This window comes from Salvelinus namaycush, chromosome 27 (assembly GCF_016432855.1).
Source record: "Salvelinus namaycush isolate Seneca chromosome 27, SaNama_1.0, whole genome shotgun sequence".
NCBI classification, from domain to species: domain Eukaryota; kingdom Metazoa; phylum Chordata; class Actinopteri; order Salmoniformes; family Salmonidae; genus Salvelinus; species Salvelinus namaycush.
Window position 1 is genome coordinate 38,044,082 of NC_052333.1, and position 15,676 is coordinate 38,059,757.

General features: G+C 43.4%; 1 protein-coding gene across 1 annotated transcript; it reads left to right on the forward strand.

Moving 5' to 3' along the window:
- The first annotated feature begins 925 nt into the window (after window positions 1-925).
- LOC120022248 (eomesodermin-like) lies at window positions 926-4,711 on the forward strand. Its single transcript, XM_038966130.1, has 6 exons — window positions 926-1,629; window positions 2,200-2,354; window positions 3,052-3,173; window positions 3,444-3,602; window positions 3,755-3,816; window positions 3,961-4,711. Exons 1-6 carry the CDS (start codon window positions 926-928, stop codon window positions 4,709-4,711), a joined length of 1,953 nt encoding a protein of 650 aa, XP_038822058.1.
- Window positions 4,712-15,676: the final 10,965 nt, after the last annotated feature.

The window sequence follows — 15,676 nt, forward strand, 5'->3', positions numbered from 1 at the left end:
TCTTGTCATGCTAATTTTGCTTTTTGCGACCCGCGTAAATAACTTTGAAGAAGCAAACACAAAATGTAAAACCCTCAAAAGTTGTTACAGAAACCACTGCTGTATCAACAGAGCTTAGGGCTTATTAACAGATGCATTAGGTTACGAAATCCGAATTGTTGGATATAATGCTAACGATATGTTAGAGAAAGACCCCACTGAATGATTATTGGTGAAAATGCATTTTATAACATAAGGAAGTGACATTTCATCACCAAACCGTGTTTTCACCCACTCTGTGTGGATATCTCACAATTACTTGAATATATTTTGGAAAAAAACTGTTGATTTCCAGTCCTTCGGGCAAACTTTCAACAAACTGTAAAATGTTCATAAAACACCGTTGCATATAGGCTAATTGCTTTTATCCAGAATATCTGCAAACATTGCGCATGAATAGCCTAACAATTTAGCGAATTCAATGTCATCACAGGCCTGTAGAATAGCCCAAGTCGTTGTCAGAATATACGGAATAGGCTACCCAAAGTCCGTGCAAATGTGCAATGAATTTTAAACGGTTATGTCAAATATGATAGCCTATGTCTAATTTCATTAAATCAGTGAGTTGAACCAATGGGCATGGAAAGGGTTGTAGCTTATGACATGGATCCCCCAAAAGCTCCTCCCCTGACGCTTGCCATGAGTTGGGTGTTTAAAGAAGGCGATCATATAAGAGCCCTTGAACAATTCTTGAGAAGATCATAATCGTATAGCGTGCGTAAATCCGTAGGTGCAACTGAGAAGGTCAACGTCGGTTAGCAGAGGAGAACAGGAACCACCACAGAGGACTCCTACCAGGGCGCAGTGGTGTCGCGTCTTGGTGGTTGCGATTGTAGCCTATTTTTTGGATCCTTTAATTCTGTAGTGTTTGCTATTTCAAAAAATAATGCAGCTAGAGAATATTCTTCCCAGCGCATCAACCATCAACTTACCCAAGACTTTTTACAACCTCACATCATCAGATAGTGCAAATAATAGCCCGGGGCCATCGCAGATCGAATTTCAAGTTGACCGGACAGAATCCGAACCAAGGAACGGTCCTAATAAATATTTGAGCGGAGTGGGGGACGCCATGATGGGTGAGGGAGAGGGCGACGCCTTCACTGGGACTAAAGCTACCCCAGACGGAAGAAAAGGCTCACCGATGGTCGGTGAGGATGACCTGTCCACTGGCCGGCGGTACAACATAGATGAACTTGGCTCTGACAGATATTTCATCCCGTCCTCTCAGACGAGCTCCGATATGGCAAACCCGTGTTCCCTCTTTCCATACGCAGGACAAACGGGGACAGTGTACAGCGGGTCAAATGGATCCAGGTATTCCTCCCTTCATTACGGATCGGTCTTGCCTCCGACGGGGTTTTCTTCCTCCGTGTGCACTAGCCGGAGTCAGTTTGGCAGCAGCTACCAGTTCGGCCAGGGTCCAGGATGCCTGTACCCCTCCTATCCGGGAACGGGCTCATGTATTGGTTCCATGGCTCTCCCAGGGTCCACACCGGGAGCGAGAGCTCAAGTTTATCTCTGCAACCGGCCCCTGTGGCTCAAGTTTCACCGATTCCAGACCGAGATGATCATCACGAAACAGGGCAGGTGAGCAGAGGCATTGAAAACAAAATAGCTTAAACTTCATGACTAATGTTCAAACTTAGACGTCAAACGGCATCAAGGTTCTGGTCTAATGCTTCTAAAAATGTTAGGCATAGCCGTGTTCATATAGCTCTCAACTAGCGTTGCACCTCACAGATTAGGGTGTTTTTTGGGGGGACCATTTTTACTGTGAGGTGTCAGTAGCTTATTACCACCATGTTCTGTACTTGGTGGGACACTACACTTTAAAATTAATGTTTATGGTTAGCCTAAAAAAAATATCCGACCTTCTCTGATGTTGCAATAATTGTTTATATTTCGTTGTGTCATATTTGAATGTTATTTACTTGTTTATTTATAAATAATAATTTAGGTTATACAAAGTTTTAAAGCCATTTTATTACATTTTTACGTGAGGAAAATAAAGTGTCAAGTATTAATTAGTGCATGCCATGACCTAACCTTACGAATCTTCTGAAATGCAACGACTCCCTCTTGTAATTTTCGTTTCGAGTGCACCCTTGAAATTTTATTTGCAATAATTGTGCCATCGAATTTGTTCTTTTCTTTCAGGCGGATGTTTCCATTTCTCAGTTTCAACATCACTGGACTGAACTTGACGGCGCATTATAACGTGTTTGTTGAGGTCGTGTTGGCCGATCCAAATCACTGGCGATTTCAAGGAGGAAAGTGGGTTACTTGTGGGAAAGCAGACAACAACATGCAAGGTGAGACTAATATTAAATGCACCTTTAATGTACTTATTTAGATGCATATTTCGAAACTAAATAAGGCCTCTAGCCATATAGTCTACAGAAGCAGCACATTTAAACTAACGGGGATTAAATTCAATTTAGATCGGGCACGTTTCGTTAGATATTTCCCTGCAATTTACACCCAATTAACTGGCTATTTATGCTGTGTTCTTTGTTTTTGTTGGTTTATTAACCCCATTTTAAAAGAAAAAGACAACCATTCAAACATTGTTAGCTGATGGCGTTCATATCAAGACGGAAAACAGATTCAATTATAATTCATTATCAGTAATGTGTCATTTTTTACAATTTATTTTCATATAATATAAAATGGCCTGCCAATGTTTTAATAATATTTGAATTGTAAACTTCAATCTTCCATTTGTATGTTTTTTGCAATTAAATAATTTTTAAATGTTAGCCTAATAGCTCCACAGTTTCACATCGGATTGCTTTGAACGTTGAAATCCTGAGCACATGATTCAATAATAGTTTGACTGCAAGTTACTCGGTAAATTGACAAATTGCAGTTTTTTTTTAATGTAAGAGAAGTTCAAGTTCAAGAAATGGAAAATATCTGTGCTATTCTTTCAATGTGTGTTTTGCATTTGTGCCGCATTGTACTTAATACTTGTATGTTTTATGTCCCACGTCATTTATTCAATCACAGGTAACAAGATGTATGTTCATCCTGAATCCCCGAACACTGGAGCTCATTGGATGAGGCAAGAGATCTCCTTCGGCAAACTGAAGCTGACCAACAACAAAGGGGCAAACAATAACAACACACAGGTGAGGCCTACACCATCATTTAGTATTTTCTTTATTGCAACTCAAATGTCTCGGGCTACTTTTAAAAAGCTGTCTTTGGTGTTCTAGTAGGCATAAGAGATCACAAATGAGTCCAAAACCATCCTTTTATTTTATTCCGAGAGTGCTATTGGCAAGTCTCCAAAATGTCATTGGTGATGTGACAAATAACCAACCACAGTAACTGTTTTGAAAGCATTCCACGAGAACCCCAAGCACTAACTTTGGAATTCACACTTTTTTTCCTTGCAGATGATTGTCTTGCAGTCTCTTCATAAATACCAGCCTCGGCTCCACATCGTGGAGGTCACAGAAGAGGGAGTGGAGGACGTAGGCAGTGAGGCTAAGACACAGACTTTTACCTTCCCAGAGAACCAGTTCATCGCAGTCACTGCCTACCAGAATACAGACGTAAGATACCCGCTACTATCATCTTATCTACATAAGAAACATCTTATCTGCTTAAGATTTGTCTTATGCTTCTATATTGACACTGTCTATAAAATGTGTTTTTGTCAACACTGCCGACCATGGCTTGACCATGCATCTTCTCTCCTTTCCAGATCACACAGCTTAAAATCGACCACAACCCCTTTGCTAAAGGCTTCAGAGACAACTATGACTCGTAAGTGACAATGCCTCGCATCCTTTTTTGCATGCGGTTTTGTCGCCATTTTTTTCTGCTCTGCTACTTTTAGTCTGTCAAGTGTGAACTTGTTTTTCTCTTGCAAATTACTCATCCTTGGACCTTTGTCTCTCTCTTCCACAGGATGTATACAGCCCCAGAGGGTGACAGGCTGACTCCCTCCCCGACAGCCTCCCCTCGCTCTCACCAGATTGTGCCGGGTGCCCGCTATGCCATGCAGCCCTTCTTCCAGGACCAGTTTGTCAACAACCTGCCCCAGAACCGTTTCTACACCGGGGAGCGGGCTGTGCCCCAGACCAACAGTCTCCTCTCCCCCCAGGCCGAAGACGTCGGGGCCAGCTCGGCTCAGCGCTGGTTCGTCACCCCGGTCCAGCAGTCGGGCTCCAACAAGCTGGACCTGTCCTACGACCAGGACTACTCAGCCAGCAGTCTGCTGTCGTACGGCATCAAACCCCTGCCCCTCCAGACCTCCCACGCCCTCAGCTACTACCCCGACTCGGCTTTCGCCTCAATGGCGGCCAGCTGGGGCAACAGAAGCACTTACCAGAGAAAGATGACCACAGGCCTGCCCTGGTCCCCTCGGCCCAGCCCCCCAGCCTTTACAGACGACCCACTGGCTGCTAGCAAAGACAAGCTGCCCGAGGAGAGCACCGCAGCCTCCACCTGGATCGAGACCTCCCACTCGCTGAAATCTGTGGACTCTAACGATTCGGGCGTGTACTCCATGGTCTGCAAGAGACGCCGGATGTCACCTGGTGGGTCAAGCACAGAGAACTCACCCACCATCAAGTGTGAGGACTTGACCACAGCGGAAGAGTTCAACAAAGACAACCCCAAAGGCATGGGTTACTATGCCTTCTACACAAGCCCCTAAAAAGACTGTATTTATTAAAATCGTATAATTTGTTGTTTTTAATTCAGTGCTCCCCTTTACCTTTTAAACACCCTTTTATTAACTTTTATCTAAAGGTGCCAAAGCTTCGTGCTCCCAAGCAAGCTGCACAAGCTCACCCCCCCAACCCCATACCTGAACACACACATGCATTGTGACAAATTGTTGTTTTTAAAACATGTCCCCAGTTCATTTTATTTTTTACAAATGTGATTTTATTTAAAGTAATTTCGTTGTACAGTATGTGTGCACTTTAGTATGTGATGTATCTTGTACAAATTGTCTTCGTGGAGGTGTTATGAAATGGGTAATAAAAACAATCTTTCATAAACAATCGTCCCACTTTGCAAATGGAGTCTTGAAATGACGTTGCCACAAGAAAGCAACACATATATTTTGATGCAAGACTTCGCTCTCTTACATTCACACATATTATCTTTGCATGTACAAAGGTTCACTACATGCTGTCCACAGCGTGGTAGCCAGGGCACGAAAACAGCAAAGAAGTTGAGCCTCACTCTTCTACACTCTTTGTTGTGGAAATAAATAAAAGTTTATTGGTCGCCTACACAGTTTAGCAGATGTTATAGCAAACGTGTGCAGCAAAAAGCTTATATTACTAGCTCCTAACAATGATGTATAAAGTCAAACAGCACAAATAATCCCCCCAAAATGTTTATAAGAAGTGTTGGAATGAATCCAATTTAACAACCCAAATAGCACTGTAACAGTAATCCAAATGCAATCTATGTGTATATACACCAGAATAATTTACACAAGATATACTAAGAATGATGTGTGCATCAATAGATCTATTAGTGAGCTATGTCAAGAATCCATTCTATAAATAAATATGCGGTGTGTATAAACAGCAAATAAAATGCAATGTACTAATTACTAGTAGTAATATTAGAATGAGCTATGTCGAGAATAAGGTCTTTAAATAGACAGTACAAAAGCCCATCGCAAAATGGACAAAATTGCAGGAAATTAGCTTACAAACCAGAGTCCAGAATATACTGTGTACAAAACATTAGGAACACCTTCCTAATATTGAGTTGCACCCCCTTTTGCCCTCAGAACAATCTCAATTTGTTGGGGCATGGACTCTACAGTGCCTTCGGAAAGTATTCAGACCCCTTCCAAACTTCTTCCATTTAAGAATTGACTTGATTTGGAAAGGCACACGCCTGTCTATATAAGGTCCCACAGTTGACAGTCCATGTCAGAGCAAAAACCCTGTCCAATCAATGGAAGTTACCACAGGTGCACACCAATCAAGCTGTAGAAGCATCTCAATGATGATTCATGGAAACAGGATGCACCTAAGCTCAATTTCGAGTCTCATAGCAATGGGTCTGAATACTGTTGTTGAGTTTTAATACGTTTTCGCTTTGTCATTATGGGGCATTGTGTGTAGATTGCTGAGGATTTTTTAATTAAAAAATTTTTTTTTAGATTAAGGCTGTAACGTAACAAAATGGAAACTGTTGAGTGTGAAAAATCCAGCAGCGTTGCAGTTCTTGACACACTCAAACTGGCGCGCCTGGCACCTACTACCTACCATATCCCGTTCAAAGGCACAGACATATTTTATCTTGCCCATTCATCCTCTGAATGGCACACATACACAATCCATGTCTCATTTATTTCAAGACTTAAAAATCCTTCTTTAACCTGTCTCCTCCCCTTCATATACACTGATTGAAGTGGATTGAACAAGTGACATCAATAAGTGTTAATAGCTTTCACCTGGATTCACCTGGTCAGTCTATGTCGTGGAAAGAGTGGGTGTTCTGTACACTCAGTGTATACAGTGCATTCGGAAATTAATCAGACCCTTTGACTTTTTCCACATTTTGTTACGTTACAGCCTTATTCTAGAATTGATTAAATTGTTTATTTTCCTCATCAATCTACACACAATACCCCATAGTGACAAGACAAAAATAGCTTTTATGACATTTTTGCTAATGTATTAAAAATAAAAAAATGAAATATCACATTTACACAAGAATTCAGACCCTTTACTCAGTACTTTGTTGAAGTACCTTTGGCAGCGATTACAGCCTCAAGTCTTCTTGGGTATGACGCTACAAGCTTGGCACACCTGTATTTGGGGAGTTTCTCCCATTCTTCTCTGCAGATCCTCTCAAACTCTGTCAGGTTGGATGGGGAGCGTTGCTGTACAGCTATTTGCAGGTCTCTACAGAGATGTTCGATCGGGTTCAAGTCCGATCTCTGGCTGGGCCACTCAAGGACATTCAGAGACTTGTCCCAAAGCCACTCATGTGTTGTCTTGGCTGTGTGCTTAGGGTTATTGTCCTGTTGGAAGGTGAACCTTCTCCCCAGTCTAAGGCCCTGAGCGCTCTGGAGCAGGTTTTCATCAAGTATCTCACTGTACTTGGCTCCGTTCATCTTTGCCTCAATCCTGACTAGTCTCCTGCTGAAAAACATCCACACAGCATGATGCTGAAACCAACATGCTTCACCATAATGATGGTGCCAGGTTTCCTCCAGATGTGACGCTTGGCATTAAGGCCAAAGAGTTCAATCCGGGCAGCCAGCTCTAGGAAGAGTCTTGGAGGTTCCAACCTTCTTCCATTTAAGAATGATGGAGGCCACTGTGTTCTTGGGGACCTTCAATGCTGCAGAAATGTTTTGGTACCCTTCCCCAGATCTGTGCCTCAACACAATCCTGCCTCGAAGCTCTACGGACAATTCCTTTGACCTCATGGCTTGGTTTTTGCTCTGACATGGACTGTCAACTGTGAATTTATCACAGGTGGACTCAAGTTGTAGAAACATCTCAAGGATGATCAATGGAAATAGGATGCATCTGAGCTCAATTTCGAGTCTCATAGCAAAGGGTCTGAATACTTATGTAAATAAGGTATTTCTGTTTTTTATTTCTAAAAAACCTTTTTTGCTGAGGGAAAAAAACATTTATGAAGAATAAGGCTGTAACGTAATAAAATGTGGAAAAAGGAAAGGGTTCTGAATACTTTCTGAAGGCACTGAATGTATTGTATGTGAATGGTGTATAAACAGTATGGACAGTATGTGAATTAGTGCTGAGCGATTAGTGCTTTTAGAAGTCAGTTCGGTTTCAGTTTGATTAGAAAAAAATGATTACGGTTTTTGATTTCGGTTTCGATACATTTTATTAGACTTTAAATGCACTATGCATTATGTGGGTTAAATGCTGTAAAAACACAGAATAAAACAATTAATAAAAGTCCCATGATGGTGGCGACTACCCATTACTGCCTATTACTTATTAACCATAATGTATTACTTTTATAAAATATTTCAGTTGTGTATATTATCTGTTTTAGGCCTATTTCATAACTTTATTATTTCATTCCAAGTCATCATCTCATCTTTATTAAACTGCTTGCCACGACTTCTACCGAAGTCGATGCCTCTCCTTGTTCGGGCGGTGCTCGGCGATCGACGTCACCGGTCTTCTAGCCATCATTGATCGATGTTTCATTTTCCATTGGTTTTGTCAGGTCTTCTTACACACCTGGTTCCAATCCCATTCATTAATTGTTGTGTATTTAACCCTCTGTTTCCCCTCATGTCTTTGTCAGAGATTGTTTATTGTTATGTTAATGTTTTATGGATTGGTGTGCGACGGGTTCTTGTACCCACATTTACTTTATTATGGACTTTGGTTTTGGAGTTAATGTTTTAAGTTATTAAAATACTCCATTTATACCAAGTTTAATTCTCCTGCGCTTGACTTCCCTGCCACCTACATACACGACGTGACACTGCTACGTATGCTGTCTGACAAATCACTATTTTAGTAGATCTTCAAAGTAAATATGGCATATTTTGATACATACTATCAGTGGCGACCCGTCATTCAGGGCAGGTGGAGCAGAGCCCAACCTGTTTTGAGCCCCACATTTTGATTCTAAATTTGCTGTCAAGTTTCAGTGTAGGACGGAGTCAGGCGCAGGACACAGAACTGAGTAAAAACGTACTTTACTCGAATAAATCACAAACAAATTCCATACAGGGAAAATATTCCAGCTCGACACAAAAGAGCGACCACTTAACAAAGAACAAACACGCACAAAACCATGTGGGAACCAGAGGGTTAAATAGGGAATAAATTAGAACGTCATGGAAACCAGATGTGTACAATCAAGACAAAACAAATGGATAAAGATCCCAAACAAATTCCATACAGGGAAAATATTCCAGCTCGACACAAAAGGGCGACCACTTAACAAAGAACAAACACGCACAAGACCATGTGGGAACCAGAGGGTTAAGTATGGAATAAATTAGAACGTAATGGAAACCAGGTGTGTACAATCAAGACAAAACAAATGGACAAAGAAACGTAGATCGGTGGCGGCTAGAAAGCCAGTGACGTCGACCGCCGAACGCCGCCCGAACAAGGAGAGGCACCGACTTCGGCGGAAGTCGTAACTGTACCCCCCCCCCCCCCCCCCCCCCCACTTGATGCGCGGATCCAGCAGCGCACCGACACCGGCCTTGGGGACGACCCGGAGGACGAGGTGCAGGACGATCCGGGTGGAGACGGTGAAATTCCTGCAGTAAGGAAGGGTCCAGGATGTCCTCCACCGGCACCCAGCATCTCTCCTCCGGACCGTACCCCTCCCACTCCACGAGGCCCCTCGCCCGACACCTTGAGTCCATGATGGCTCGCACAGTATACGCCGGGGTCCCCTCGATGTCCAGAGGGGGCGGAGGAACCTCCCGCACCTCAGACTGCTGGAGCGGACCAGCCACCACCGGCCTGAGGAGAGACACATGGAACGAGGGGTTAGTACGGTAATCAGGGGGAGCTGTAACCTATAACAAACCTCGTTCAGTCTCCTCAGGACTTAAATGGCCCCACAAACCGCGGACCCAGCTTCCGGCAGGGCAGGCGAAGGGGTAGGTTTCGGGTCGAGAGCCAGACCCGGTCCCCCGGTGCATACACCGGGGCCTCACTGCGGTGGTGGTCGGCGCTCGCCTTCTGCCTCCTGATGGCCCATTGCAGGCGCACATGGGCAGCGTCCCATGTCTCCTCCGAGCGCCGAAACCATTCATCCGCAGTCTGTAGAGCCGTAGGGAGACCGGGCAAAGGAAGGGGGACAGCAGGACTTAGAAAACCGATCCACAACGACCAGGATCGTGGTGTTACCTCGTGACGAAAAAAGATCCATCACGAAATCCACCGATAGGTGTGACCACGGCCGTTGTGGAACGGGTAGGGGTGTAATTTCCCTCTGGGCAGGTGTCTAGGTGCCTTGCACTGGGCGCACACCGAGCAGGAGGAAACATAAACCCTCATGTCCTTAGCTAAAGTGGGTCACCAGTACTTCCCACTAAGACAGCGCACAGTACGACCGATGCCAGGATGACCAGAGGAGGGTGACGTGTGGGCCCAACAGATCAAACGATCGCGGACATCAGACGGAACGTACAGACACCCAACTGGACACTGAGTGGGAGTGGGCTCTGTACGTAAACGCCCGCTCGATGTCCGCGTCCACCTCCCATACCACCGGTGCCACCAGGCAAGAAATCGGAAGTATGGGAGTGGGATCCATGGACCGCTCCTCTGTGTCATACATCCGGGACAGTGCGTCTGTCTTAGCGTTCTGGGAACCTGGTCTGTAGGATAGGGTGAAAACAAAACGGGTGAACAACAAGGCCCACCTTGCCTGGCGAGGGTCTCCTCGCCACCTGGATGTACTCCAGATTGCGGTGGTCAGTCCAAATGAGGAAAGGGTGATTAGCCCCCTCAAGCCAATGCCTCCACGCCTTCAGAGCCTTGACAACAGACAAAGAAGCGTAGATCGGTGGCGGCTGGAAAGCCGCCCGAACAAGGAGAGGCACCACTTCGGCGGAAGTTGTGACATTTGCAAAGAAGACAATACTCAAGTTTTTGTGATGGACCTCATTCATCTACAAAGAACACAACCACATCCATATTATAGACAATAATTTACTGTTAATTATTGTTATTAATATTAGCCTATTATTACTACAATCTGTGAGTTCATTCAATACGACACGACAGTATGGTGGTGGTTGTGTAAGGCCTGGGTGTCAGCATCGCAAATGTTCACCACCATCAAGCAACATACAAATCCAACAAAAAACAGACTGATAACTGTAGTATAATAAGACTGTTCACTTCTGTCAAGAAGTCATTACAGGATATTGTTAGGCCTACAAGTATGATTTAATTTATGCATATAACTGGACTCAGGGCCGGCCCTAGGCAAAAGCGACATAAGCGGACACTTAGGGCCTCCGGCTGCTAGGGGCCCCCAAAAAAGGAACTCAGTCGGGTCTCAGCTTACTGTTGAGAGTTGGAATGGTAGAATCGAAGAGAGAGGGATAACTGGGCCCCAAAATCTGCACAAGGTCAAAAAAGCACAAGGTCTCCACCAGGTGGCGTTTCTTTAGTTTTTTCCGCTCACCAAGCGAAGAGTTTTTGTATGGAGGTCAATGAGAGTGTCAAATTTTGTTAACAAAAAAATGTAATGGCTTATTTGCGAATATACGTTTTGTAATGATTAGGTTGTTACAAGTGTATTGATATAAGTAGGACATGTGACATCCCGGCAACTTTGAGAAAAAACATTATATCGGTGTCACGGCCGTTGTAGGGAGGAGACCAAGGCGCAGTGTGATAAGCGTACATTCTTCTCTATATAAAGAATGAACACTGAACAAAACAAACAAAATAACAAAACGAACCGTGAAGCTAATATGGCTAGTGCAGACAGGTAACTAAACATAGAATAAGAACCCATAAATACCCAAGGGAAAATGGCAACCTAAATATGATCCCCAATCAGAGACAACGATAAACAGCTGCCTCTGATTGGGAACCAATTCAGGCCACCATAGACCTACATATGCCTAGACTTACAAACACCCCTAGACATACAAAAACCCTAGACAATACAAAACAAGCATACCCACCCTCGTCACACCCTGACCTAACCAAAATAATAAAGAAAACATAGATAACTAAGGTCAGGGCGTGACAATCGGAGATGTGCATGGTCGTAGTTACAACAGCCCAACAGTCCTAAACCCCATCTATTTCTACAATTGATGCCTTAAAATGTGATTTTAAACCTAAACCTAACCTTAACTACACTGCAAACCTTGTGCTTAACCCTAACCTTAAACTAAAATAAAAACTTTTACAATATAGCCAATATTGACATTGTGGCTGTGATAACTAGTGGAAACCGTTTTGCCTGTTGTTCACACGCGTATCTGCCCTCTCATTGGCTCAACATTTTCTTTTCTTTTCATTGTTTGAGCAGCCACTAGAGTATCTGGTCAATATAATGGATAATCTGTGGTAGAATGCACAAGGTGCAATTTCAAATTTGGTTGTGAATCAGCAGTTTTCCTCTTGTTATGTCAGTCACTGACAGTCACTCAATTACTCCATGTCAGCAATTTATTTTAGATTGGTAAATTAGTCTATCCAGCTATGCAAACCTCATGGCCGAATTACCAACCGGGTACGAAGGGCACGTGCCCAGGGGCCGTGACCTCCAGGGGGTCCCTATTGATTTTGTTAGTCACTCTTACTCAGATATCATATTAACATGGCATAAGTCATGGCAACATTTTTTAAATGTCAGGACATTAGCTTTAAAACGTGCAAATTCTTCTCTCTGCTCCATGGTGAAATGTGCAGAATTGCAGGTAACTTGCTTTAAAACCACAACATTTTCTCTACGCCCAATGGCAAAACATGCAGAATTGCAGGAAATTAACTTTAAAAAGTCAAAATGTTCTCTCCGCCGTCAAGAGGGGAACCACTCAAATGTATTGTCCGCGAGGTGGGGGCCCCACAACCAAATCTTGCTTAGGGCCCCCAAAAGGCTAGGGTCGGCCCTGATTGAACGTAAAAGTCTATTTGTAAAAGATGGTGTTCTATTGTTAACATCTCAGCCACCTTTGGACAGCAACTCTGCTTCTTTCCTCATTATACTAGGTATTCATACAAATTCACCAGTAAACTGGTGTAAATCAGTGTAAATAATGAATAATATACGCCTTTTTACAGAAATGTATGCACTATATCCAATGTCCAAATGGTTGGTTGTAGTAAAGGGAGAAGTCATAACATTCCCATTGAGAACACTGATTTAAATAACCCGTATTCTAATTAATTCTGTTGTCAGACTCCTTGACAGAAAGCGAAGCGTCTGACTAACTCCAATTAACACCTCCTAACAAGCTAGGGTTCTGATTGTTCTGGCCTCTCAGGAAGGAAGCATGCAAGAAATAGACTCTGGGGGGATGGAGATTGGAACAAAAATCGACCTTGTTTGCTCTGTGTTTATGTCAGTGAATAAACGTATTCGAGCATCTGAAGCATCTGACGAGCTAGGTGCTCTTGTTTGCTCTTGTGTATTGACCTCTGCCTATAACACCAGGCATGAGGTGTGGCCATACAGTCAACTATGTAGCTTGACATTTAGGCGTGTCAAGTGAACACCCAAGATATTTGCCTTGAAGGAAATGAGTGCTTTAAAAGTAGCCTGCATAGATATTGGAGGGCAATGCAGCACAGGGCCACTAAGGTCTCAAGGGGCCCAGTAGCCTTGAGCCTCTACACTAGAGGGCCACTTGCATCGTTGGTGCTTGAGGACCTTTATTGCATATGGTCTGGTCCTTTTCTCTTGCAGTCCATAATATACAGTCAAATCCTGATTTGAATATGACATGTGGGACCCACCAATCCTGAAGAAGTTCATAGATATTTCCTAGACAAAACAAGAGCGAGCCACGGGAGCCGCTACAAGTCAGAACTCCGAGAACAAGTCGATAGACTCTGGTTGCCGTTCACAACCATTCATGGCATGCACTTGAAACTCAGACATTATTGAGTACAAGAGCTGGGTGCAGCGGGAGGAGAGCAGCAATAGGAAGTGGAGAATTTACTATTATTTTTCAACTGCCAATGTGCACATCGGTCACACAGCTTCCCATAACAATGTTGTTTTGATTCAGTATCAGTTAGGCTCTATATTAGCCATCGATTTCATCTACATTGAATTAACCGGCAAGCTGTAATTTGAACAACTAGGCCTATTGCATTGGTATAGGTCTGGGTATACAGGGACTTTGTATGTGCCCTTCCCATAGGCCTTCATTGGTCCCAATGTTCTGTTTTCATATAAGAACCCAACTCAATCACCAAAGAAAATGCGTTCTCCGTACATAACTACAGCAACAGAGATATGCACTTTGGGGCCGTATTAATTATGCACTGTGCGGCTGGGGCGAATGTGGTTCCGCCTTTAGATTATGCACTGTGTGGCCGTTTTAATTACGAAGTATTTTGACGTGTTTTAGCTGTCAGTCAAACTATGCAAAAGTGAAACCGAAACGTTAAGTTCGACAATTAAGTTTAGGCATTCATTCCGAGTGGTTAAGGTAAGGGTTAAGGTTTGGAATAGGGTTAAAACAAAATATTTTAAATGAATGCCTAGAACTGGGATTGAACCCGCGATCCTCGGAGCCTTAGCACATGCGCCTACTAGATGGTAATAGGCGCTCGCGCTGCCCCTAGTGGACGGTAGGAAATTGCAGTGGAAATAATAATGACACCTTGGAGTCTTATGCACCCAGGAGCAGTGGCGACCCGTCACTCAGGGCAGGTGGGGCAATTTTTTGGGGGGGGGGGCTTGCCTGTTTTGCATGTTATTTTGGCATTAATACGTGTCACTTACCAGTTTGCAAACAATGTAAAAAAATATATATATCATTGAGTTAATAAAGCCGCATAAAAACATGGTCTCTCTTTAGTTTTCTTGAGTAAGGGAGCTCCAAAATGCAGGTGTTTCAGCCTAGCTCAGTGCTTTCTGTGATGGTGGGGCAAGCCAGCAGAAAATACGGAGCGTTGCTCCGTGATTGGCTCAGTGTTCTGTCACTAATGGGGACACTATGTCACCGCCAAGTCTAAGGGTAGAACTCTAAAGTTCTAGCCCCATTTGGGTGCTGCCATAGAGTTACATTAGAAGTGCCCATCCAATAAGGCTCAAGGTCATTGGCCACAGATAAAATTACGTCAAATCAAGTTATATCTACAGTAGCTTCGATTGGACTGATCATGTCAACATCATACTTTCAAAATCTTAGTCATCATCATGAATCAAGTCAACAATCTACTGGCAAATCCTTTTTAATCCTTGTCATGTGAAGATAAATAATGAAAAGAAATTATAGAGAAAATGCTCAAAGTTGGAAATCGCAAATTCAACAATAAGTGGTTTGAAAGGAATCAGTGGCAAACTGTGAGTTCAAGACAACTGGGAACACGGGAAAAACGAGGTACGACTGGGAAAATAAGTTTTGAACTCGAATTGTAAATCGGGAACTCGGGCCTCTTTCTAGAGCTACGACCTGAAGATCGCTGACATCATCATGAGTCAACCTTTTTCTTCCCAGTGTTCCCAGTTGTCTTGAAAGCACTATAAATACAGAGAATTGATGATGACAAAGTTTGATGACAGAATTTGCCCACGAAGGACCGCCGTGCCACCTTCCTGTTCAAGTGAGCACAGCACAACAAGGTGAGTCCAAAAATGTCTCTTATGCTGCTGCATAAATTATGCAATATGGCAGTGTCATGACGTTGGGTTGGGGGTAGGTTTATGACAGTCATAAATACCTCTTTCCCCCTTTTTCTCTCTCCCTACTATAACTGATGTGACATAAGAAAACCCCTTGGTTAACATAGAGATTCTGGGAACATCAGAAGTGGGGGGAAATGAACTATATTCTGGTAATCCGACCAACTGAACATATGCGGTGGTACTTAAGGTATATTATGTCAGTTCGGTTGCCCTCTGACACATTCTCATCAATGATAGAATGACATAAACTCTACTGTGGAAAGTCTAAACGTCAGAGGTATCGGATTCACATGGA

Excerpts from the sequence above, each read along its gene's own strand:
- LOC120022248 (XM_038966130.1), top strand. The coding sequence starts at position 926 with ATGCAGCTAGAGAATATTCTTCCCAGCGCATCAACCATCAACTTACCC. Across the intron at positions 3,603-3,754 it reads CTGCCTACCAGAATACAGAC|ATCACACAGCTTAAAATCGA; the intron begins GTAAGATACCCG and ends TCTCCTTTCCAG. Across the intron at positions 3,817-3,960 it reads TTCAGAGACAACTATGACTC|GATGTATACAGCCCCAGAGG; the intron begins GTAAGTGACAAT and ends TCTCTTCCACAG.